The sequence below is a fragment of the Metopolophium dirhodum genome, chromosome 5 (assembly GCF_019925205.1).
Source record: "Metopolophium dirhodum isolate CAU chromosome 5, ASM1992520v1, whole genome shotgun sequence".
NCBI classification, from domain to species: Eukaryota; Metazoa; Arthropoda; class Insecta; order Hemiptera; family Aphididae; genus Metopolophium; species Metopolophium dirhodum.
The window spans coordinates 31964592-31990976 of record NC_083564.1 but is presented as its reverse complement, the minus strand read 5'-3'; the positions used below and the strand labels follow the sequence as shown (position 1 = coordinate 31990976).

Below are 26385 nucleotides of genomic sequence, written 5' to 3'. Positions count from 1 at the left end.
AAAAAAAAAAAATTGTAGAATATAATAATTTATTTTAAATGGCACTTTTGTAAATAAAATGCGTATTAGGATATACACACACTTTTTTTATTACACACTATTAACTAGCATCTCCGTAGGAGAAGCTTCTATAGTTTTCATATTTTATTGTTTGTATTATTGAACTTAATAAGGAAAGTATTATGAAGTTAAAATAAAATTTTGATTTCTAAAAACATATCCAAAATATATATGTGTATTGGATATATTTTTATAGAAATTGATGGTTTTATTATAAATTTGTCTATTTCATTTTGAAATCAATATGAGAATAGATGTCAAATAACTATTATTTATTAAATCATTCTTAATGATAATAACCAACATAAGCTTTATATATTTATATTTTATTATTTGGACTTTTGGGAAAGCAATTTTTATCTCAACAATTGTATTTAAGCATTTGTTTAATGCTAAGTTGAAAGCATTGTTGACTTGAAGCTATTAAACTTTAATTTTTGTTGCCATAATTATACACTCAAGTGAAATGTAGATTACCCAACAATTATAATATTAGTTGGGCTTACATTAGTAGTTTGTATTATTAACAATGTTTTATTTTTTTTTTGTTATTGTTAATAATAAAATATCTATTTATTTTTTCCCTACACAACTTTTTTGCAAAATTGTATTTCTCATTCCAATTAATTCCTTTAAAAGTAATAAACTTTTGATGATTAATGAAAAAAAAAACCAAGAGAGAGTTCACTTCTTAATTTTAGATTGATTGAATACGAGAAAATAAATACTACTCATTAATAAGCTAAAAATCAAGACCTTGGGGATTGAATTTATTAAATAATGAACTTTATATTAGTTGATATTTGTATTTATAAGAAAATTATGAAGAGAACAAATTGAACCAGAGTTTATTAAAAAGTGTAGTATGAGGATATGATGATAATTTTGTATTATTGCTAAGCTCACCAATAAACATGGTGACTGATTTTGGTTCGGGTCTGTTCCTAATGAAAACACCGAGCGAGGAGAGTGGGCGATTCCAGTTCCCGCCACCTCAGGACTGTTCGCCCGCCCCGCCTTCGGCCACCCCATCTAAACGTGAAGGCCTCGCTGGCTTCTCGCCGTCATCAATTATTAACAGCGTAGGGTAAGTGGTCACACACTGTACCCCTAAATGTCTATCTATCATTGATATCATGGTGATGTTATGTGTGTCCCTTATCCTGCCACCAAAACCACTTAATGTAGTATTTTTTTTAATGCAAGTTCTAGTCTTAGTGCATCAATTTTAATCATTAGAATGCCATACAATTATTATTATTATTTTTTTTTTAATTTATACTTTATGTACACTTTTAAATTATTTTAATTATTAGATATATTTACCTATCATATGTTATAAATTATGATATTATAATTAATTTTAAATTACATAATTTACTTTGGATTATTATAAAATCGCTTTATTCTTTTTACAGTAATATATTTTTTATTAATATGTTATTATGTAAAATATTATTTTTATTTTTATTATAATTAAGCTTTGCTGATTTATTAGTTATTATGTTTACAACAAAAATATACATTTTGTACATAATCAAATTTTTTACTTTATTTTTATTTTGTTTATTAATACAAGTTTTTATGGTTATTAAAGGCGTTCGTCAGTCACTACCTTTATACGCCAGCAACAAAATAGCTCAAACAGCCGTTCAGATAGTCAGAGCACTTCAAAAGCTATGCAACCTAAATTAGATTATCGAAGTATGGTATCTGTAGATGACATGCCTGAACTGTTTGTATCTTTTGAAAGTGAGTGTATTTACTATTTGTATACAAACATCACTTTTCCATCTTTTATCATACTAACTAAGATATTTTATTCAACAGAATTAATTCCAAGACCCGTCCATACATTTGAAGAACCACCACCTCTTTATTTAAGGCTACGAATGGGTAAACCAAAAGACAAGAAAATACCAAAGTCAACGCCAATTATGTCATATGGCAAGAAAAAGATGAAGCCAGAATATTGGTTTAGTGTTCCTAGAAACAGGTAATGTTATTATGTTAATTACCTATTTATTGTTTACTGTAAACTTTTTACTTTAATTTGAATTAGTCTTGTAGCTTTTTAATAAAATCATATTTACTGTGATAAATCTATAATATAAAATCATTTAAATTTAAATTTATTAAAACAATTTTATCTCAATTAAAAACTAATCATTTTATCGAACAGTACAATTTGTATTAATCACTTATTAAAGAAATAAATATAATTTAAAGTTAGTTATATTTTTCCTCTTTATTTACTAAAAACAGACAAAAATATAAAACAAACCAATAGATAATAATATTAATTGTTAGTATGTATAAAAAAAAGCATGAAAATAAAGTTTTCTTAATTTTGGGTTCTCCACAAATTAAAATCCAATAGCATTGAAAATCACAAATAAAGAAAACTTTATTTTTTGAACAGTTTTATAAACAATGGGTATTTGTTTACCTATGTGAATTTTTTTGATATTTGTTGAGATTGTTTTATGATATTTGCTATTAACTTTTAATCTATGTATGTTTATGAAAAGTCTTAAATATTTATGCCATGAAATTAATATACATTTCGGTAAATTTAATTAAAAATAATTTTGAGGTATTTATAATTTTAGGGTGGATGACTTGTATCGTTTTCTAATGTTATGGGTCCCCCTTTTGTACGGTGACTTAGATGAAGAAATAGTTGCATGTCGTGGTTTTGAGTTGGTTGAATCCGACACAGAACTGTGGGAAGAAGCGGAAACACCGCCTGGCGATACTAGTGATAAAAAGCTAGACAGAAATGAAAGTGAAGCTGGTGATCTCACACGAGAGTCTTGGGAGGTAAGTTCCTATACTTATATATCTAATATTATAAATCTTAAATATATAATACAATCTACATTGATGGTATATATAATCCATGATTCATGATATTTAGCTTCATGTGCCAATTATATACGTAACTAAGTATTACAAGGTGTCCCCTGTTTTTAAATAAATATTTTTCTATAAAAGGTGTTAAAAGCGCCATATTCAAAATTGTACTCGATGCTGAAGACTCAGGCCGATCAATTCGGATCGTCAGATTCGCAGGCAAATAATGAGGTACACTGTTAGTTATTAACAGAGACCTAATTTGCTATTTAGTCGGACATAGTGGTAGTGATAATGTAAATGGCCAATTTTTTTTTCTCCAAATGTAATCTTAGAAAACTGACCATTTTACATCATTGCATTATAGCTGTGATTATTAGTAAGCATATTATTTCACAATACTGAACTGTTTGTCAAGCCATTGATGGCAATTTTGCACAATTAATACTTAGCACATAATTATATCATTTCGAAATTATTATATTTTTAGATTATATTATCATTATCTTATATACGTTTGGTGCTTTTACATTTTAGTTGTAATGTACCCTTTAGTTTTTATAACACTAAGATTATTTGATAAAGGCTTTTAACATAGTTTAGTGCTTAATTTAGGTGATTTAGTTGCTTTCATTGTTAAAATCTATTGGATCGGTATTTATGAATCATAGAAATATTTGATAAATTTTATTGTACGGTGTGACATGAATGATTACTAGACTAAACTGGGTATATCTAAAGGTTAGGTTAATTACGTATTTTGGTGTCGTGAATAATATTATTTTTATTGTTGCGCAAAACATTCCGAGTTCAAAATGATTTCCGGAATGAAACATAAACAGCCAAAATATAATTTTTACAAATACCATGTTTGCGGATTCTGACGTCACAAATACTCGTCCCAGTGTCCCACACCTATGACTATTTTATATTGTATTATAACTTCGCTCTTGCTAGTCCACGAAAGGGGGGGGGGGAGAATTTTGGCCTACGCCAGTACGTTACTGTGCGAGCAGACATCGCGGATTACTATATAATATTATAGTTCCTAACGATTGCCGTCGATCACATTAACGTCGCCCACTCATCGGCGCGATAATCTTTTCACTGTGACAGTTATGGCGAAGGTCTCCCGGTCGGTGTTAGGTCGTCCGAGTCTGTTTTAAATTTTAATTGTATAGGTACATTGTATACGTCGTCGTATTATCCGCAATAGTCCTTCGTGTTGGTCATTTCATATACCCGCTGCGTTAGGCCAAACAATGCGTCCTTTGTTATTTGTTTAACCCTAATCGAATTACTTAATCCCCAAAACTACTATTATATTATTAAGTATTGTCGTTACTAGTTCCAAACACGTTTGTTACGTATTCCAAAAGTTTCGCGAATTAGAATTGTACGCAGATTATAAATTATTTTCAGAATTTCCATAGTAACAAAAAATTCAATGAAACACGTGAGTACCTACTCTTTTTTTTCAAAAAAAAAAATACCGCATTCTTATGGGGAAACTCGATAACCATTAAGAGTCGTTATTATTTTAATTTAATGATTTATCATTGCTTTTAAATTAAATTACAGACCCCCAACCGTGTGATTAGTCTTATTGTTTATAATATGTTTCTCTGTTGTCATTTTTTCAACTAGAAAGAGTGTTCCAAACTTTTCTAAATAGTCTTATAAATGCTAAAGTAAACCAAGCTCGACTCGAGATCGTTTCACGGACGTATAATGTGATTATGTTTATTACATATTATTTAGGTACATATTTTTAGGTACCAATTGTATAGTGACTATAATATTATCCTACCCAGTTCAGCTGACTTTGAGTTATTATAGTGATTGTTTGTTATATTTAGACTTTATATTAAATAATAATTGGCTTAGGTCTCGTATTTCTAAAATATTCATTTTAATGCTTTATATATAGGTAGAAAAGTTAGGTTTGTTGAATATATATTATAGTGTCCATTATTCTAAAAACATAAACATTTTCATAATTCAATTAAGCACTATACCTACTTACATCGTATTTTAATTTTACTTTTATAAATTTTGATATAATACATGATATAAATGTACATTCATGGCCGTTAAATTAAGTTCCTATTAGTTAGGATACTGTAAGTAATCTGTGTTTAAATAATATTGTCATAGATGTTAAACCGTGACCTAACGATCAATATACTAATTATAAATTTATTTTTAAACGACTACAGTAAAATAGGAAAACTTTTTTTTTATTAAAATAAATTTAAAAAATACACAAATGCATGTATTGTAAATTGTTTTAATACAGTTAATAACGTATTATTTAAAAATAAAACTATTGAAATGTGACTAGGTAAAATTATTAAATCACAACTTAAATTGTACTTATAGGTATGTACATGCTGCAGTAATGGAATAGGTACCTATTACTTTTAGTAAAAATAATATACAGGAATAAATAAAACTATAAACAACTATTTATAGATTAATCTTTTTAAATAATATTTAAATGTATATGATGAGTAAGAGACATAAACAATAGAGGTCGGTAGAAGGGAACTTTCTAAAATTGACTCGCTTACAATCAGCTGTCACGGTGACCAGCGCATGTAGTTTTCCCAATCAGTAGCTAAACGCAATAGCTTCATAAAGCATTCCGTGTTCGTTCTTTTTTAAATCGTCAATGTGTTTTGAACTAATTAAATAACTATACAATAATAACAATTGTTTTTATTTCGATTTAAACCTCAATGGTATACGTATCACACTTGTGTACTTATTATATTACTTACGTCCGACATTAATGATTTGAGTATGAACGTGTCTCCGATGTAATGCAGTATGATTTCTAAGACGTTCAGATTTTTACTACAACATGAATAGTTTTGGGAAGTCGTCAAAAACAAAATTGGCGTCCACTAAAGCATTTGTGAAAAAAGCGCAACAACTATTAAACAAACGCAAAGTAAATCAATAATAAGCTTAATAATTAATGTTATAATGACGTAAAACCGTGTAGGTGAATAATAACAAAAAATATGATATATCAGTTTTTTTATATAAACTAAATAGTGTTGTTTAATGATGAAAAACCTAACGAGTGGTGTTTTAAAAAAAAAAACAGTTAACCGTGTGTTGATAATTAATTGATCATTATAATATGACGTTTAAATTTTTGTTGTTATATGCAATTTCGTTCAGTGTATGTTGAATGATTCTTAAACTAAATATTCATTAAATATTGTTAATATCTATATATGGTATTTATTTGTTTTTATAGTGACAGTGTGTTTATTTTATAATTTTATTAGTAATTATTTAATTAAATTTTTATAGTTCTAAATCTCGCCGAGACTCGAAATGGTATTACTGATATGTTTTTTTCTTTTAATTGATAATTCCTAGTACATAATCTAATACCAATCGTAGTTATTACGTTTTTTACGGGTTATAACTCATAAATTACTTTATGAAAAAACAGAACACAAATCCATTATTATAACCGATCTCTGTGCTTTATATTTTAATAAATAACTTATATTTATCAAATATTTCAGCAAAATAATTCAATCGAATTTATTTCTTATTAAACATAAAAAGTATATGGTTATTTCTACTGCTCAGACAAGTCGTAGGTACTATTTTAATATTTTTAAAGTATATGTGATTACTAGACGTATTTAAACACGTGTCTGACATTATATTTTAAACTTTTTTTTTTGAGTTTGAACTTTCAGTTATTGATAGATTTTTACTTTTATACGTTTTATTATCATTGTATGTATATTTTATACATCTATATTTATTGTATGCATCAAATCTTATATTAAATATTCCGAATAGCGTTATTTTACGGTTATTAGAGAGTTATAACAGTTTATAGATAATTAAATTGTGAACATTGTAATTATTATTTTTTACCACGGCTACTTGTATAATATTATGAACAGAATATCCTGTATTTATTGCACATACTTTGTATACCTACATATTATACATAAGATATTCAATATTTTCTCTTGCATGCATACTCACATGTGGTCTAGCACTCTAGCATATTTATTTTAACTCAAACATTCGCTATTTTTATGTATATTTTTCTTTACCTCATATTTGTATACATTTATCGTTTAAATTGTACATATTGATTTTAACGATTATAACATAATATTAGTGTTGTTTGGACTTTCGGTGTATATGCCTCTGCGCGTACAATTTTAGTGCCTGCCACGTATTTCACTCGCAACGAAGGCAGATATGACAAATGTGGGTGCTATAGGTTGACCTTACTTGTCTTATCCTCCTAAGTTCAGTGAAAAGTAGCAATGACGCCAATAATACATGTCTCTATAATAGAGTTACGAAAGACATTAATGAATGGTTCATACTATAATATATTATGTGTTTAGAATCTACATCTACGATATTTACGTTCAAATATTCTTTTTAGTGTTAAAACACACTATTGTGTTTATACTATGATATAATATGTTCCTTCCGGTATTATACGAGAAAAAAAACGACATCTAATACCTCCCAGTACATTATCAAAATTTTAGGTTTGTATAATAATCTCGTAGTTTTTGATTTTAATGTCTAACTCTAAACGAGTGTGTGTTTCGTATAGTTATTATAACCTTGGATGATCCAACCGTATTGGTTAGCCCCCGGTACCTGGAGATATTAAAGGCTATAGTCTATAATTTAATTTCTTTGGAATACTACAATATCGTGATGTTATTTTCCGCAACACGAATAGAGTTTGTATTTTCTGTGTTCCTAGTTTTGAATGCGTTTTATTAAAATTACATATATTTTATTTATTTTGTACACAAAATAAAATATATCGATATTCAAATGTGATTTTAAACAGATGATATTCTTATTGTTTTTCTTGAAAACTCGTGATTTCGACAATTTATTTTGGATATGTATTTATATAATATACCTATTACGTTCGTTTTTTTAATTAGTTTAAAATACATTAGTTTAGTCTGTTTTACATTATTTTTATGTTCTACCGTTTGTTTGATGACAGTTATTTTTCTATACGCCGTCTGTTCCAGCCCATTTGACCTTCAGACATTTGTTATTGAATTATTTTCCCATCAATACCATATATGTGAACATTTAATCATATATATATATATTATTTGAATATTAAAGTTGTTTATTTTTAAATAACACATTAATTATGCTAATATTCCGTATCCTGTATTAGGATATTATAAACCGTCGATCGATGAATTATAGTTGGTATTGATGAAGTTATATCATTATACTGTTTGAGGTTATTGACAATTATTTATACAATTTTTAATTTTTAATTTAGATAGTGTGCTATAATTTACATTAATATATGTGTTGTTAGGTTAAAATTAAACTTATATTAGTGGCCAGTTGTTACTTTGTCTAATTACTAGGATTTAAATATTCAGTCAAAATGTTAGCAATTATTATAAACGGAAATAGCTTTTCTCCACAAAAAAAGTCTGTTTGTCAAATAAATATATCTATAATATCAATTTTTTAATACAATTTTACGATATGCAGAATAAGTGATCAGAAATAACTGACATAATATTAAATTAACTAACTAAGTATGCCGTACCTACGTAATGACTATGAACAAAAGTTATTACATAGTTAATTATATTTTTCAATTATTTTTGTTGTACTCTGTACACTTAAATATGTAAACATTTTATATATGATTCGAATATAGAATATATATAAATACTATTCCGAAGGATAACGCACTGAATAAGATGCAATAGTCAACAACGCGGCGTTTGGTATTCGCATCCGATATTATCTTAAAATACTCGTATGTATTAAGAAATTCTAACTATGATTTGTACGCAGCCGTTGTTGCTGTTTGTGTGTATGAAGTATATAATAATATTTTAACAATTTTGTTGTGTTTGACCTGTGCGAAATTTTTTTTTAATTTATTAGTTATTGCTATGATATTTGTGACCGTTTGTTGTGGTTATAGTTGCTAGGGTTCATCTAGATTTTCGACGTTTTTCATCGGTACATAGGCACACAGCACGTGTTTCTATAAAGTGTTTATGATTTTGTTTTGGTGGTCAACCGTGCGTTTCACACAACAGGATGAACTAATTTATCGAACATCCTTTGAATATCCTTCCATACATACCTTTAGCCTTTTTTTATTTCAGTTTGTGCCCCGAGCGATCTAGCGGTTAAATAGTTTGTGCGTTGATTTATTGTTTTTGCTTCCTTGTTATTTACGATATTTACGTAGTTATGTATTACTATTCGTGTTAGTCTTTGATTTGTTGATAATATTTAGAGTTGAGATCAATGTTTCCTAAATTACGCGATATCGACAATCGACGGGGGAAATCGAAGTTACAAGCTCAATTGGGGGGGGGGGGGTAGGGTTGTAAGGTGGGTGGTGGATTTCTTATGTATATTATGACTTATGAGTTATATCATTGTGTAAAATATAACGACGCCCCTTTTCTTCAGCAGTCATATCATTGTAATGTACGAATTATTGTATGCATTTATATTGTATTTTTAGAATAATTATTGTTTTATTGGAAAAAGTAACCACAAATAAGAAATAAATTTACAATTCAAAGAAGGATACTAAGAGTTCTAACTGCAAAAGCAGATACCTACACATGATCTTAGATTGTAGTAAAAATGTTAGACTGCATTCCCATTTCCCATCACTACTTTGTTAAACAGGGGATTAGTGCAGTAACCAATCTACTCACAAAAAAAGACAACGGTTACGATGTAACAAATAACCAATTGTGCAGGTGACTTAGGAACCGTTCTCACCAAAGTCAAACCAATAAACATCAATAAATTATTAACTAAACACTAGACGCAGCCAAGGATAGTACCTTTTTTATTTATAAAGATTATAATATACATAAACAATAAATTAATTTGTTACTACATACTTCTGTGAACTTTTTTCTTTGAGAGGGTGGTGGCATTTTTTTTAAGTGGGTGGTAAACTAAAAAATTTGATAACCACTGGTTTAGATGAATAAGTTAAGTCTTATATAACTATTTCGTAAGTCCAAACATTTAAAAAATTAAAACGCTTGTGGGTTAGATACGATATCAAATATATATAAGGTGATTCATTTTTGTGTCCACGTTCATTATTTCTAATTTTTTGAATCTCTTTTTCGTATATAATAATATATTGATGACATTCGAGAACCTCATATTTTAAATAAAAATAAATTGTTCAACTTTTTGTAAATTACATCAAATTATGTATAAATAATATTTTCAAAAAAGTTAAAATTGTATAATAATGAGTAGTTATACTGCTATAGGCACTTAAATGAATCACCTTGTATAGTTTACGTATATAATTAACATATTAAATATAGGGAAGAGTTGAATTTGAAAAATGTCTATGACACTTAGAAGTGATAAGTATACCTATATAGGGATTATATTAGTAGGTACCTATCTACTTAATTTTTTTTAATTTAATGAAATTAACTTCTTGCATAATTTTGTTTTGAATAATAAAACTTGTTTGTTTGCATAATGCTCGACGTGCATTAGAAACAATTATCTATGGTGATAAAATTATTTAGACGTAAAATCAAGAAATAATGGGATATTTAATGGCTAAAAAATAACAAATAATCAATTTAAAACTATTAAATTAAGTTCTTGTATATAATAATATAATAGGTATCTATGTTTATATTACATTAAAAACCCACAAGTTCATAAAATATTTACCTGCAATATTTAAGTTAAAGCGTTACGCATTTCCACACCTATATACTAAATAGTATATTGATATTATCTGGATTTGACACTGCAGAGTTCAGATAGCATAATTTGACTACGGTTATAGGAAATGTGCAGTATTCGCTTAAATGCAAGTGAATGTTTTATGGATTTTATTCAAGTATATAATTATGCAATTTATAATTGCGTACATTGATATACAATATCAATTTTTAACTTTCAATATATATATTATATATCTATAGGTAGTTCCCGATCTAGACAATTACCTATTTCAATCATGAAAATTACCGTAATATTTATTGTCACTTCACGTGACTCTAAACCTTCATCTCTATATATTATAGGTATTATATTTATATATTTGCATGGTTTTTTTATTTTATAGTTTGTTATTATCTTACCCACGGCTTGTAAAACGAATACCTATACCAGTATACCACTATACCACTATACCAGTATTACTTTTAAAGACAAATGTAATAATCAAAACGTGAAATTTTATTTACATTTATAACACGTATAATCAATAATCATTATCATAATAGTATTGTATATTAATTGTTTCTCTTTTACGCGCATTTATTATTTCATAGTTTAGATTTATGGCTATCCGTATAAATTGTATAATTATAGTACCTAACTTCAACACAAAATCATCTCAATGAGTAAACGAAAGGAGGAACCTTGTGAACAAAATAATCAAAAAAAAAAAATCCGATTTTACGGTATACGCTATACATATTATATTATACCGAAATATTTTTTGCCATAAACCTGTGTGACTCGCGTGACCTATATTATAAGTGCACCTGCTGCAGTTTACCTACGGCGTAGTGTTGATAATAATTTTCAAAGTATATTATATAATAATCTATGTAAAAAGCATGTGAACGTATATTTTTACTTTTCATCTTCTGATCGTTACCTGTACCTACCTACCTACCTACCTTTATACAATATTAGGTGTATACGAAGTGTATCACGAAGATCTGCAGCATACATTTCACATTAAAATTACATTTCGCATCAGATCCTCGCGATACATAGGCTGTACATTAGGGTGTTCCTTAGCTATAGATGATGAAAAAAAAATTGCAAAATTTTTTTGAGCTCACCCCTTAAAAACGTGTGTATGCATATAAAAATGAATTACAAAAAATATTGAGGCAATCAAACTAGGTTAACCCGTGCCGAATTGAACCTAAAGTTTGAATTAATTCAAGTTTTGAATATTTATGAGAATTCTTTATACTTTTTTAAATATTTCGCAAACCGTTGAGTAAATCGAAATTATTTATATAACATGTTTTAAATAAAACAAAATTGTCTATAAATTATTTCTTAACAAGTAAATAAATTTATCAATATTCATTTCTGTAAAATGTAAAAATAAATTGTATTATTATTTAATTTATATTATTATTATTTTAAATAATATACTCACCATTAAATTTTTCATCAATCTGATATGGTTGAAGTGTAAGCCGTTTAGTCGAGTTAATGGATGATTTTTTCTTAAGAGCTTTTACCATTAATTTTTTTGTTTCAAAAGGTATCGATTCGTCGAAAAACGATAGAGCAGCAGCTTCTTCAGTTAAATACCACAAGGGATTACATAATTTTTTGATAGCGGCTGTGGAGATTTGACTATCAACTATTTCGTAGGATTTTAAAGATTTAATAAATTGTAAATCTAGGTTTGGAGCTTTTATTGGCGATGTACAAGTAAACCACGCTTTGACATAAAATTTAACGATGAAAATACAAACTTCCCCAATCGCTTTTTTCTCAGTGGCAGAAATATGATACTGATGCCTAAATATAAATATTTTCAAACAATAGATTGCTCGAGCCATCCATCGAGCTTGATGCATTGCACCCAGTGGATGAATTTTAATTTTTTTTTCAAAATTTCCACCAATAAATATTAGTACCAATTCTAAAAACTCATTGTAATCATCGCGTGAATTTTTAATTTCTAATTGACTTTGTACAAAATTAAGAATATCTTCTCTGATATTTTCTATGGCACTACTACAATATTGATCTTCTAATCCACTTATAAAATTACTAGAATCAATATCAATCCATTTTTTTTGGAAATTTTTTAATAATGGAATAGATGGGCTTGTAGTTACTTGTGGTATTTTAGTTTCAAAAACACTTCTTAACACCAACTCGTATATGTGGTGTCTGCAAGGGAGGTAGAGTAAATCGTTGTCTAATTTTTGTTCAATAAGAATACATGCTCCATTCAAACGGCCTGTATTGGATGAAGTAGTATCACAACATAAACCTTGCACAACATCCAATAAACCCCAATCATTTAACGCATTGTATACAGCGGTGGCTTGTTCTTCACCGGTTGACCTCTGAAGTATTGGAACTCCGATGATTTGTTCAATATTTTTACTAGTTACAATAATTGGAAGTCGTTCAACTGTCGTATTTTTGACGTGAATATTAGGTAATAATTTTCCATCCCAGTGAACTATAACATAACTTGGGCGAGATTCTTGAAACCGTGATTTTATTATTTTAGCACGTTCACAACGGTACAATTCTCGTGCTCTATGAATAGAAGTTGAATTAATTATATAATCATCGTTGTTGAATCCTAATGCCTCTAATGTTGCTTGTAAAACGTATACTGAATCACGAACACTTAATTTGCACCTATCCAAAGCTCCAGCTAATTTTTGTGAAATAAAATTTATTTTTCCTCGCCTTTTTTTTTCAATGGTGACAATTGAGTTTCTCCCTGTGCAACACTTGTTTCCGTGTCAGATATTTCATAATTGTCTGAACTATCGGTCTCATTCTCCACATCTTCATTCAACTGCATAGAATTAAATACCGAAGTAGATGCAATTTGCATTTGCTCACAACAACGAGTTTGTTTGTTTGTTTAATTCCATAGATTTTCGGATTTCTCTACGATTTTCTTTAATTGTTTCTTTTTTATCAACACCACTCAGACATCCAGGTCGCCCGGGAAGACGTTGGTTTATTAAAAATTGTTTATCCTCATTAATTTTTATTATATTTAATGCATCCGAATGCGCAATATCAAAAAGACTATCCAAAATCGAAATAAACTCATTTTCTTTTTTTCGATAAATTTCGCCAGTTATTTTAGCATTTTTTTGTAAGTTTCGCCAGTTGTCGTACATTTTTATTAACTTACTAACACAATGTTGTACAGCCCTTGTCGGAATTCTAGCTTTTTCCCAGAATATAATACATTCTCGAATAACTAAATTTGCACTTTCGCGAATATTTAATTTTACGGTCCTTAAGTTAAAAAAAAATATCTGGAAAACTTGTTTTAATGATGGCAATTTTGAACCTAGAATTTGAGTTTCTTTAGATCCAATTAAAAATATATGTTCGTCTTTTCGAAGTTTTAAAGACATGTTCGAAAATTAAATCGAATTAAATAATAAAAATTATTATTATTTTAAAGATACTTAAATAAACAATTTGTCATGAACACAAAACTAAACACACGATACGCATAACACGACTATTCGATTCGTACTAAATAAGTGACTAGACTTTTGTTGGAGATTAAGATAAGCTCTATCTATTAAACGATAAACATACGATACGATAAAGTTATTTATAAAATTGTCAGCCACAATAATATCTAATGAAAATTTTCATTATTTACAATATTTTTAGATTTAACAGTAAACATTTTCAGAATACGGTATTTCTATATATTTAAGTCAATATATCTCAAGAACAGTAGAAGCTATTAAAAACTTGTTAAGAGATAATTTATAGACAATTTTGTTTTATTTAAAACATGTTATATAAATAATTTCGATTTACTCAATGGTTTGCGAAATATTTAAAAAAATATAAGGAATTCTCATAAATATTTAAAACTTGAATTAATTCAAACTTCAGGTTCAATTCGGCACGGGTTAACCTAGTTTGATTGCCTCAATATTTTTCGTAATTCATTTTTATATGCATACACACGTTTTTAGGGGGTGAGCCAAAAAAGTTATTAAATTTGAAAATTAAGGAACACCCTACTGTACATGCATATAGACTACCCAATGTTATGTCGTAATGTCCGATCGCTGTATAGCACTTGTGGGCAGTGCGATGTGTTATTACGTATGTTTACTTTACCTATATACCCATGTGTTATGCTGTGTTTATAGAGCATGCGTTTATACATAGAATGTGTATATATTTGTGTATGAGTGCACCGATAAAATAATATTATATCTTTATATCATGTACTTTTGCAATAATTTATTAATATAGTAATAATTATTATTGCACCGCAGATTATCATATAATATTACTGTGTTATTAAATTATCGTTTTTTACACGTTCGACGTAATGCATTGTTCGACCGTGTTTATTATGTACGAACTTATAGGTATAGGCGAACTTAGAATTTGATTTTTGGACGGACTATTATAACTACCTATATTATAGTCCTAAATAATTTTTTGAACGTTAAAGTTGTGCCCTGTGCTCGTCCCTAAGTCCGCCTATGTTTATAATATATATATATATATATATCCGGGCATGACCCGCTTCAGCTGCAGTACAGTGCAGGCGATTCTAATCACCGATTTTTTTTTGTTTTTTCTTACTTACTCGTATATAGGTGCTGTCTATGAGTGATGAACTCCGTCGGGCCTTCTACGCAACCAGCGTTAATTCGTTAGACTTTGAATCGTATATCCCCGACTTGCATGGCATCACCGAAATCTTGACCGAAGACCATAGGAAACAGCTGAGCAGGCATTTGCCAGCCAGAGCAGAAGGTAAATATTATTACTATTATTATTAAATATAGCATATTTGCTGAAGTTATACAAGGTAAAAAATTTTACACTTAACGGCGGGGTCTTATTATTGGTAGGTACACCTATGGTTTTTCGCCACTGTCTAAATACGCCTATAGACGCTATTCTAATCGTGTGTAGTCTGTAGGATTTCGCAGTTTAAATGATCGATTGCCACGTTATTTTGCAGGGTCACAATTTTTTTTTTAATTAACAATATGAGTATTATTAATAGGAGGTATGTGCTTAAATTTGAAATAGTTCATCAGAAAACTGCATCTCCCCTCCTTATATCGTTAATACGCCCTTAAGCAAAATACAGTTTCGCGCAATGTATATAGTCTCGAAAGAGAAACCTGCAGCTATATATAAGAAAATTACGTGTAAAACGTATTTATTATAATATTTATATATGGCGTCATATTATTTTTAAACATTTCATCCTTGGTCTAGTTATTCTTAACCGTCCCTAGTCTTAACGTCGACAAGTTATTATTTCTCCATTTTCATCAATCAAGACTACTTGTCCACCACATAATATTTACTCCTCTAAACCATATTATTTTATTGTCAGACATGAACACGATGTTCATATATTTTAACCATGCTTTAGTTACTGAATATGACATTTTAATTATTAACTGTGTAATATTTTTTTAATTAAACGCAAATTTTGCTATACATCGTGAGAACGCACACTTTTCAGGGATAATAAAATATAATATAATGCTGCAGTTTAAAAATGTTATAAAACTTTGCAATTTAAACACAATATTAATCGTATTATTAATAATCCTATTAACGCATAGTTAATCTTATTTGTGTCATACGTCTGTACAGAAAATTTAAATAAAACGTGCTGGTGAATTTATATTTCGTTTGGATGTCGGTTTATATCCCAAACTTTTTAATGTGTCTCATCTTTAAAGTTACAAACCAAATACAAGTCGACCATCGTGATTTGTTTATTCTAAACGATCATTCTATTTAAATCCTGCTCAGATCTATTTAATATAATCGCATATATGTGGTTTTTTTTGGATATCGTCCATATTATAACAGATTAGTTTTTGTTTTCATTATCACTTTAAAAATAAAAACTTTATAATTCAATTTTTTATATTATATATTACAGACTTAAAGTAAACTTTATTAAATTTGGCGTTTAATAAATTAACTTATATTTTTATTTTATGGATTGATAAATATGATATTATTTGCATTTAATGATTTGTGTAAGTTTATACCTATCCTCAATTTTTTTTTTCTTTTGCACTCGAATTATTTTCGTAAGTATGTTATTTATAATAATGTTCTATGGAGATTTACTGTTTCTAAATGATTAGAGTCACCGCACCGCTGCTTAAATTAATAAATCCTCGAGTGTCATCAGTTTAATTGAAAACTAATAGGACGCCATAAAACATGACCAAAACAATATAAAATTAAATTATTTGATTTAAACCTACCCCAGCTTGATCTATACACTGTATTATCATTGTAGGTACTTACTACTATAGGTATAGTAAATATTTTATTGTTGACATTATTTTATGTAAGATGTAAAAAACTTGAAATTGAAAAATACTTATATGCAGTTTGGTTAACTATTCTAAATATTGGTTCGAATTAAAATCCTTCATACCAACATTTATATTTAATTTTAATTTTTACAAATCAAATCAATATGACGCACTTGCCAGTTACCTATGCGTATACTAGTTTTACAAACGTGAGTAGGTATTAAATTGGTTTTTTTTTTAATGTTAAACATTTCTCTTTTGGCCGGTTTATTCAAAATATACGCCGTCGTATTAGAATTTTAAAAGTTTGATCGTTCACAAAGGGTAATTATATCATTATTGAGAATATGGAGGATATGGATGATATGGATTAAATATTTGAAAAATGGATAGGTTAGCTACTCTCGTTTTTTTTTTCATAAAACCCATTTGCGTATATTATAATTATTATTAGGTATTATTATTGTTATTGTTGCGCTTCATCGGCGGCGACAGTAGCAGACATTTGTGTCGCTGATAATAGATGGTTTCCTGTCCTTTGTCGCGTGTACCCCCGTCATCATCGGTCCAATTGCTGATTTTTTTTTTATCGACATGAAACGTTTGCCTGAGCCATAGTAGGTACATTACTCTGCATCAGAGTGTATACTTGACTGTATTGTATTTGTGTATATGCGCAACTTCCAAGGCTTTTTTTATTATTATTATCATTATCGTCGCTATTATATATCTCGTCATAGGTGGAGACGGCGATAGGTAGGCTTTATAAAGGATTAGCCCTCTCAAATAATTCTCTCAAGCTAACCAAAAAAATTCGCGTTTCACGAGTAAAATTATATTTTATAGCTTATGTGGTATTGTAACTTTTTTTAATCACTTATTATTATTTTAAAATTGGATTATTTTTTTTATTCAATATTGTTTTTACCATTGGCCTAACGGTTCGTTTCACTTCGGGAAATTTTTTTCTCGTAAAAAAAACAAATTTTACTAATGGAGGTATTCTTTATATAATTTGATTTCCTTAATCGTGTATACATAATTAAACTGCAGGTACAGTGGGTATAGGTAGGTAAGTATAGGTATACCTAAAATACCTATAATATAGGTATTTATAAGAATACTATAACATATATACGACGCGTGGTTGTAGATTCACCAGCTGATTTGAAATATTTAATTACTAATTAAATAATCCAACTATTGTCTTTTAGTCTCTCTCTCTCTCTTCTGTCTCAATGCATAAATGTTTTAATATGTTGTGTGTTATATATTTTTTCCTTCGTTTCAGGTTATATGTGGACACTGGTCTTCAGCACACTACAACACGGTTTCTCTTTAAACTCCATGTACCGGAAAATGAGCAAAGTCGAAAGTCCCATACTCCTAGTCATCCAAGACACGCAAAACAACGTGAGTTACTGTTTTTTTGTTGTTCCATTCACGTGACATCGCACATGTCGTCTAATTGTCCATACCATTTTGTTTACCATACCCACTGTTGCAGGTGTTCGGTGCGCTGACGTCGTGTGCGTTGAAGATGAGTGACCATTTCTACGGTACGGGCGAATCGCTGCTGTTCACATTCTGTCCCGACTTTCAGGTGTACAACTGGACCGGTGACAATATGTACTTCATCAAAGGCAACAACGAGAGCCTGTCGATCGGGGCTGGAGAGTGAGTATATATTTATCTGAAACTAATTTTATCTCTCTAACAGACCCAGTGCAGACGCCGCGCATAGTACCTATATTTAAAAATATTATGTATCCTCTGTATGGGGGTGTTGGTGGTGGATGTAAATGTCAGCCTTTTCTGCACTATGAAAATGTATAGTTTTTCGTCGGCACTGTCTGTCTATTTATCTGCTTTACGATTTTTATGTTTAATCGATCAATTTTTTTTTTTACAGTGGAAAATTTGGTTTATGGCTTGACGGTGACCTGAACCAAGGCCGGACCGAAGCGTGCAACACATACGGCAACGAACCCTTAGTCAATGAACAAGATTTCGTTGTCAAGATCCTCGAGTGCTGGGCGTTCCTATAAACTAAAAAAACCAATTTTACGCAAACACATATACACACTCACACACACAAACACACACACATACAATTCACCATTCATTCGTTTTTTTTTCTGTTAGGGTGCTAAATTATAATGATTTCTCGTCAATCATTTGCGATGGCGAAAAAGCAATTTATTTATAATTTTCAACCACACCGAAACTCCGTCATCTCTGTTCCCCACCTCTGTTGTACCTGTTTGTATATATATAAAACTTAAATACTAAAAGATCAATAGGAGAAAAATAACATAATACAATTATTTAGCTCAATATTATATACAAAAAAAGTAGATGAATAGTGTTATTATTATCGTTTTTTTTTATGTATACCTATGTGTAATGAAAAACGTATAACATTGTAATAACATTTAGTAATCGTGTCTAGTCTCAGCCGAGAGTTCTTAGAGTCGACTCTGTGTTGCCTGTCCAAACCTGAAACCCTTGAAACAATCATATGCGGCAGCACTGATAATGTTTTTTTTCTAAATCACTTGTTGTAATATCAAAGAAAAAAGAAAATTGTATCTCTTGTGTCCAGGGACCACTAGTCATCGCACGCGTGAGCACTTCATGCGCCTGTAACAATATTTTTGAAAATCAATCCACCCCATCTCTGCAACCGTTAGACAATCACAAAAACTCAATTTTTCCCGCCCCGCCTTTATTATATCTCCGAATCTCTCGATTAATTTTTTATTTTTATTCGTTGTATTATTATTGTGTTGTGGCAACACTGATTTGGTAGTTGGGCGCTGTAGTCCTTAGATTATTAAATTTATTTTAACCATATTATATTACTATACGTGTACTACTAAAGTAAAGTAAAAATAATAAAAAAATTCGTAAAAGATATACACTAAATAAATATATCCATATAATATTAATAATTGTGATAAGTATTGCATTGGCCTAATGTAGTATTATCGAGAAAAAAATTATGCTAGAGCGTCGTAAAAAAACTATTTTAGTTTAAGAAAATTTAGATATTTAACTATAATATAATATAAAAATAATAATAATATTATAAGAAAATTACTGTACCTCTAGCAAAGTCAATTCCGTAGTGATTAAGTGGAAAGCAATTAAAATGAATTTTGAGTGAGGAAGTGAATTAAAACAAAATACCTATGAAAAGTATATATTATTATATTAGTGAAATGCATCGTAATTTATATTTGATAAATACCGGTAACTCGTAACTAATTTATTTATCGTTGTTTTTCATTGTAGATAAAATATATGTTAATTATTTTATTTCTTTTCCTTTACTGATAGCATTACTATTGTGTATTTATTATAATTTTATAAACAATTGCGGGCGAACCAGACGTTTGTACCTAATAATTGTGGCGCGTACCAGTTTTGAAAAAAAAAAGCCGTAGAATGCGCTTTGTGTTTGTTCTTTTCTTTTAATTTCTTTTATTATTATAATTTTTTTTTTTAAAGTATTTTAGACGGTATTATTTATATATATATAATTAAAAATTAAAATTAAAAAAAACATTATATTATAATTGTTACTGTTACGCAAGTGATTTATTTTGATTTTGACGTGAAAAATAAAGTTAATGTAACGTTGAAAAAAACCGTCTCATTCTTACCCATCTCCTGTCTCGTCCACTGATCCATATTATATTATATTATTGTAACTTAATCGGATGCTGAACGTGTTTGATTTTAAGATCCGATGTCAGCTGAAGCGTTAGAATAGGTTGACACTTTTAAACCGTTTACCTACGTCGGGAATCGTATTGACGGGCTACAACCCGCTGTGGATACTGGGGACTACGTATGGATGATATGCAACGCTGTCTGCCCGGCCAAGTTTCCGGTCCCTCAACCGAATACGTATTCTTGATGACATTAAGCCCACATATCGGTAATAACGATAAATGATTTTGGAATAATGCTTGTTGTATACATCCGTGACAAAACCGATTGTTTTGCCGATCAATAAAACGCTAGGATTTATTATTGGGTTATTGGTACAAACCGTGTAGTTATTACGAAACAAAATAGAAGCTGTGTAGGTACCAATAGAATTAAAGGATGATTGATGATATACCAACGCGCCGCGCTTAATAACACCTGCAACAGCATTGGGCGAGGCCTTCGTGCATGGCAATAGGTACCGATAAGAGACGATACCCCGTGACGTTATACTTGAGGACCAATCAAAGACGACAATGGGCGGTGCCATGCTTAGATAACGGTTAGACATTGAGTGGTGCAGCGCGATGGTATCATAGCAATGAACAAGACCATGGTATATAGAAAGGCGAGGATCGCCAATTAGATCATAACACTTGCAGCTCCATAACATTAAGAAATAACTCGGACTTGGAGAATCTGACGGAAACGAAAAAACAACTTCAACAACTTTACTATGGTCACCGGTCAAGAGTAAGGCCGAACATACCTAAATATCATACTATGTATGGCACGTCCTATATAATCTGCACAATAAATTCCACACATTTTTATAAGATTTGAGGATATGTATGACATTATTATAGTATTTGTATAGCTACACATTTTTGTAGTCACTATATATTATATAGACTATTTAGTTATAGTAACTATTATCCACTAGTTATTGCTATACATTTTTGTCTGGAATCCAGAATAACCATGACGTTAAAGTTGAATAGTTATAATTCATAAATCACTATAAACTACTAGAGGTCCACTCTAGTGCATGTGAAATGTGAAAAATAAGAAAAGCGTTTTCAAAGTCTAATTAATTATACCTATAATATTATATTGTTTAATATAATTACAGAATATAGGAAGTATAGAACTAATGCAGAATTTATGAAATCGACTAAAAATAATTTTAACATTTAGAAAACATAATTTTAATGCACATAATATGTATTAAATATATATTATATTATATGTATTAAATATAGAACATTAGTAAATACAAAAATTTAAAAATACATATACATTAATAATAATTGATAAATACTGCATAGTTGTACCTATATGTAGGCGTACGATGTGTATAACGTTAAGGGTAGGTAAAACGAAACAAATTATACATATGATTATATGTTCAGTTTAAATTTGAATTACATTTTTTTCCAACTGACTAACTATTAAAGTTTTTATACCTTAAAAATAGTATGAATAAAACAATTGAAGATTATTGAGAGTGAGTAAACGCCAGACCGGTGTTGGCAAGTGACCGTCGAACCGGTCATCGATGAGCTGTGCATTTCTGCAGGATTGCAATTCCGCTCGGCCGCGGCGGACGACCACCGGTTGCTGTTCAAAATGTCGCGACTTCGGAGGATGCAGCTGGACTTGGCGCCGGTAGACATAGTTCCCCGGATTAGATGAGCTGAATGTGAATTAGTGCGACTGAATGCATTGATCCATTGCGAGGTGCGCCAGCCTGACGAAACGAATTATCCGCGGATCGACGTGCAACGACAAACGAAATATAATATGTTTATTATATTATAATTATGTGTATATAGGTGCCTACATCAATAGTTTCTATTGTGCTAATCAAGTATGGCTATATATTAGTTTTCTATATTTCTTCACATTGTCCCGATAACACTGATCAGTTTGTTTCCCCGATGTGACGTACTAAAACTAAACTTTTTTTTATTTACTGCAATCTATACAGTAGGTACCTACAGTATAATGAGCAAAATGTATAAATAAATAAAGGTAGCCGTATAAAAAAGTGTAGTTAAAGAACGGCATATACATTCGATTTCTCATTGCTCCGGACCTGTGGCGTTAGTAAAATATATGTCTAAATAATCCTTACACAACCAGTTTGAAAATTAAAAATGGCATAGGTATCAAGATATAGTTTAGTATCTGCGTATCAACTTTATGTGTAAAATCTTAACTATGTGTAGTGGAATTCTGGTGCACTGAGTGAGTCGTGAGACTTATTGTCATCAAACAACATTTTAAGTTCGACACGCCATTGCAGCCCAGGATTTAGAAGTGCTAGAACAGGGGTTGTTAACCTTTTCTGCATTATGGATCGCTTAACAGTATAAAGCAGAGATGGCGAACCTATGACACACGCACGCTATTTTAGTGATACGCTCAACTTGTATTTTTATCGTTCAAGCTATGGATGAAGGAATTTTTAAGTTTATGTCATCAAATTGGTTGACACGCAGGGCAAATAAAGTCCAACCAATATTTTTATTTGACACACGGGTACAGATAGGTTCACCATTCCTGGTATTAAGTATGGCCACGGACCCACTCCGTACAAAAAAAAAACATAAATTTCGATCTTTATATTTGTTTAATATTAAATATTAATTTAAAAAAGTATTATTATAACGAGTATGAATCATGAAAATTACTTATAGTCTTATTTATCTGAGATTAAATACGCCCAAACAGAAATAACAATATTTTAACAAAATCATCTTCGAGGTCCACCGAGTGTAACCATCTATAGCGGACACCCTAGACTCTAGGGCCTAGAGGTCCATGGACCACCGTGAAGATATCTCGCGTTAGAGTGACACTCGGCGTAACCTGCTCTTTTTTATAGATGTAATAAGGTACAGAGGGGGGGGGGGGGGAATCTTGGCACAGGCTGGTGCTAAAATCGATCTTAAACGACGTTGCACTATTCACATCGATTTTTGACCACCGTATACGCATTTATATAATATTAATTTATAAAAATAATAATTTATAATATAATACCTGTTAAATATTTATTGGAAGGCGTTATATATAGACTACTAAATGTACACAACAGCTGTCATCTGTAGATTTTTCCAACACCTTACTTCAGAAGACATTTGGCTTTGGAAACGGTATAAGACTTTATTAACCGTTTTGAATCGATACAAGGAAAAACCTCGTGAGCTAGAAGACGAGAAGGAGACAGAAGAGTGCGATTCCGGAGACATGCGAGACGATTGACACCTGGTCCAGTGCAGCATGACTTATATGAAATGTGAGAGGAGCGACCTCTGCAGAAAACTCGATGACGTTTTTATTAAACTGATGATCGGCTACTGGTTACTGAGAAAGAAATCTGACACGGCTGGCTGACATGAAGTAGTAGAAGAAGAAGAAGATATAATGGGACTGCAGTTGTAAATGATCTCTATAGTTTCTAAAAAAACCGTGTATCCCACGACGTATACGTATAATTTAACTAGCTGAACATTCCCAAGTATTGTGATGCTGTTTACTTACGATTAATTGACATATTTATTTATTTATTAAATATATTATAGGTATAAGTGACAAGTGGAAATACATATAATAATATGATGCGTTCGGTTTGTGTAATCGAAGATTTTTATTTCTTTCATTAATTTCTATATACATAACGCAATTTAATATAGGAAGTATGTTTTTACAAAATACATCACAGTACAAACGTTTACAGCTGTACATCTTATAATAATATATTAAACAATAAACACGATACATTTATAATAGGTATACGAAACGCGCGTCTCTTCAAAATATGTGAAAGAGAAAAATATATAGGTACTATATTATGGTAAGCGAAATCTAATCCACATGACATTTTACGATTAATTCGCGACCGCGTGTTACAATGATTATGATAAAGTACGATTATACCAAGTTTATATCGTACGAGAGATAAACGGCTCAGGCCTCGTCCCTCGGTCTTTTGCGGTTCTCTACATATTTCGCCGACCACCGTAATGTGGACAACATACAATTAGTGGGTATATACTTTCTACTTTACAGGACACCTTTTTTTGCAATTTTTCTTTTTGAAACTGATGTTAAGTACACTGAAAACGATGGAGAAGTCAGAATTTGGTACTCGCGGGCATAGTTTCGAAATTACGACACTTCAAACTCAGTTCAAAGTTAGTATATAAAGAGTAGGGAAAATGATAAGAGTGGATATACGGCGGTTACCCTGTGACCAACTTGGGGCGGTGTTGTAAGTCGAAGGACTCAAATTTTTTTGTAAACATCATTGGCGTCCCCCCAAAAATAGCCCTAAAAAAGGGTGTCCCATAATGTAAAAAATTTCCACCGCCGGGTGGTCTATGCGCACATTTCGCATACTATCTCTATACATTGCCACGACACCTGTCCACGAAGATCTACGCAAAATCAAAGTCTCAAGTCGCTCGATCGTAGATACAGGTACATACAAATATATAATAATACAATAAATTATATTAGTGTTTCGTTTAAAACGCTTGTGCGTGTGTGCGTGTAGGTTATAAACGATCTGGGTATATATATACTAAGCGATGAGTCCTCGGTGGTGCACATGTATCGGTATATATTATTATAAATATGAAATAGGTATGATATCCACGTCGGCGTTGGCGGCGGCGGTGCGTCGCCTCTACTGGTACGATGTAGGTATCATATTATATAGTGACTAGAAACGAAATTCAAAAGCTATCGTCGTCTGTATAATATTATGTTAAAAATATAATACTGTATATACGCAGCAGCAGTCTGAAATCAATAACAAATAAAATCTATAAATAGTTTATTAAAACGTCAGCTGTTTTGAAGTCATCCGTATATTATATACATGTATGTAATCTGGCCTGGTGTGGCTCGATGGTTGGCCTCAGTCATTAACGTGTTCTGAGGTCAAGCGTCGGCCGGCGTCGCTAGTTCCCGGATGGGTGATCACCCGGGTTTTATATAGTGACGAATTCTCGCCCCAGATATACACGTGTCCCTTGACCAATGGCAACCCGAATGCTAATGGACATATAGTATTTCCGACGTTCAAGATCGGTAAAAGCAATAAATATATATTTCAGACAAAATTTATTCACGTGAAATCGTCGCCACTCGCCGAATATTTACGTTTATATAGGAAATCCGGACACGGCGGACACCTCACTCGATGCGCCACCGACGTATAACGTATATATTACATATACACACACATATAATTATTATATAAGAAATATTACTAAGCATATACATACCGTAGTCGTCTTTTAGAACAACATGTTCTGGAACCATCTCCATGGACTTGTCTTGCAAAGCGCCTTTTGTGTCGGGCACCCGAAACGTCTCAAGCACATGGCCAGTTTTTGGTCACACTCGCACAACCGCTGACTGCATCCACCTCCCAATGCTGTACAAGCGGCAACAGTAATAAGAGAGAAGATACATTATATTGGGGTAGTGTAACAGTTACATTTATAGTAGGACGAATATTATCGTTGGATAAAATCATCATATCAAAATCTTATATTTATATAAATATAAATATAACAAATATATGGTATCTATAACTGCCATCTGAGATGGAAATTATAGCCATATATAAATATAA

General features: G+C 30.5%; 2 protein-coding genes across 14 annotated transcripts in view; one reads left to right on the top strand and one right to left on the bottom strand.

Moving 5' to 3' along the window:
- The window catches only part of LOC132944546 (oxidation resistance protein 1), a 187332-nt gene extending 166670 nt beyond the window's left edge, over positions 1-20662 (top strand). For 8 of the 13 annotated variants that reach the window (XM_061013969.1, XM_061013964.1, XM_061013970.1 and 5 more), the window contains 9 exons: positions 962-1147; positions 1658-1812; positions 1891-2056; positions 2673-2883; positions 3058-3147; positions 15312-15471; positions 18307-18428; positions 18523-18692; positions 18928-20662. In XM_061013969.1, the coding sequence (XP_060869952.1) occupies positions 962-1147; positions 1658-1812; positions 1891-2056; positions 2673-2883; positions 3058-3147; positions 15312-15471; positions 18307-18428; positions 18523-18692; positions 18928-19063 (1396 nt within the window). In that variant the 3' untranslated portion in view covers positions 19064-20662. Of the gene's footprint in view, positions 1-961; positions 1148-1657; positions 1813-1890; positions 2057-2672; positions 2884-3057; positions 3148-4348; positions 4373-5524; positions 5873-15311; positions 15472-18306; positions 18429-18522; positions 18693-18927 lie in introns of those variants that run through there. The other 5 variants (XM_061013966.1, XM_061013965.1, XM_061013967.1 and 2 more) reach the window with 5 other exon arrangements.
- Positions 20663-22049: 1387 nt separating this feature from the next.
- LOC132945470 (basic phospholipase A2 pseudexin A chain) overlaps positions 22050-26385 on the bottom strand; it is a 30957-nt gene continuing 26621 nt past the window's right edge. The window contains 3 exon segments of the mRNA XM_061015219.1: positions 22050-22482; positions 23781-25544; positions 26033-26184. Of these exon segments, the coding sequence (XP_060871202.1) occupies positions 26045-26184 (140 nt within the window). The 3' untranslated portion in view covers positions 22050-22482; positions 23781-25544; positions 26033-26044.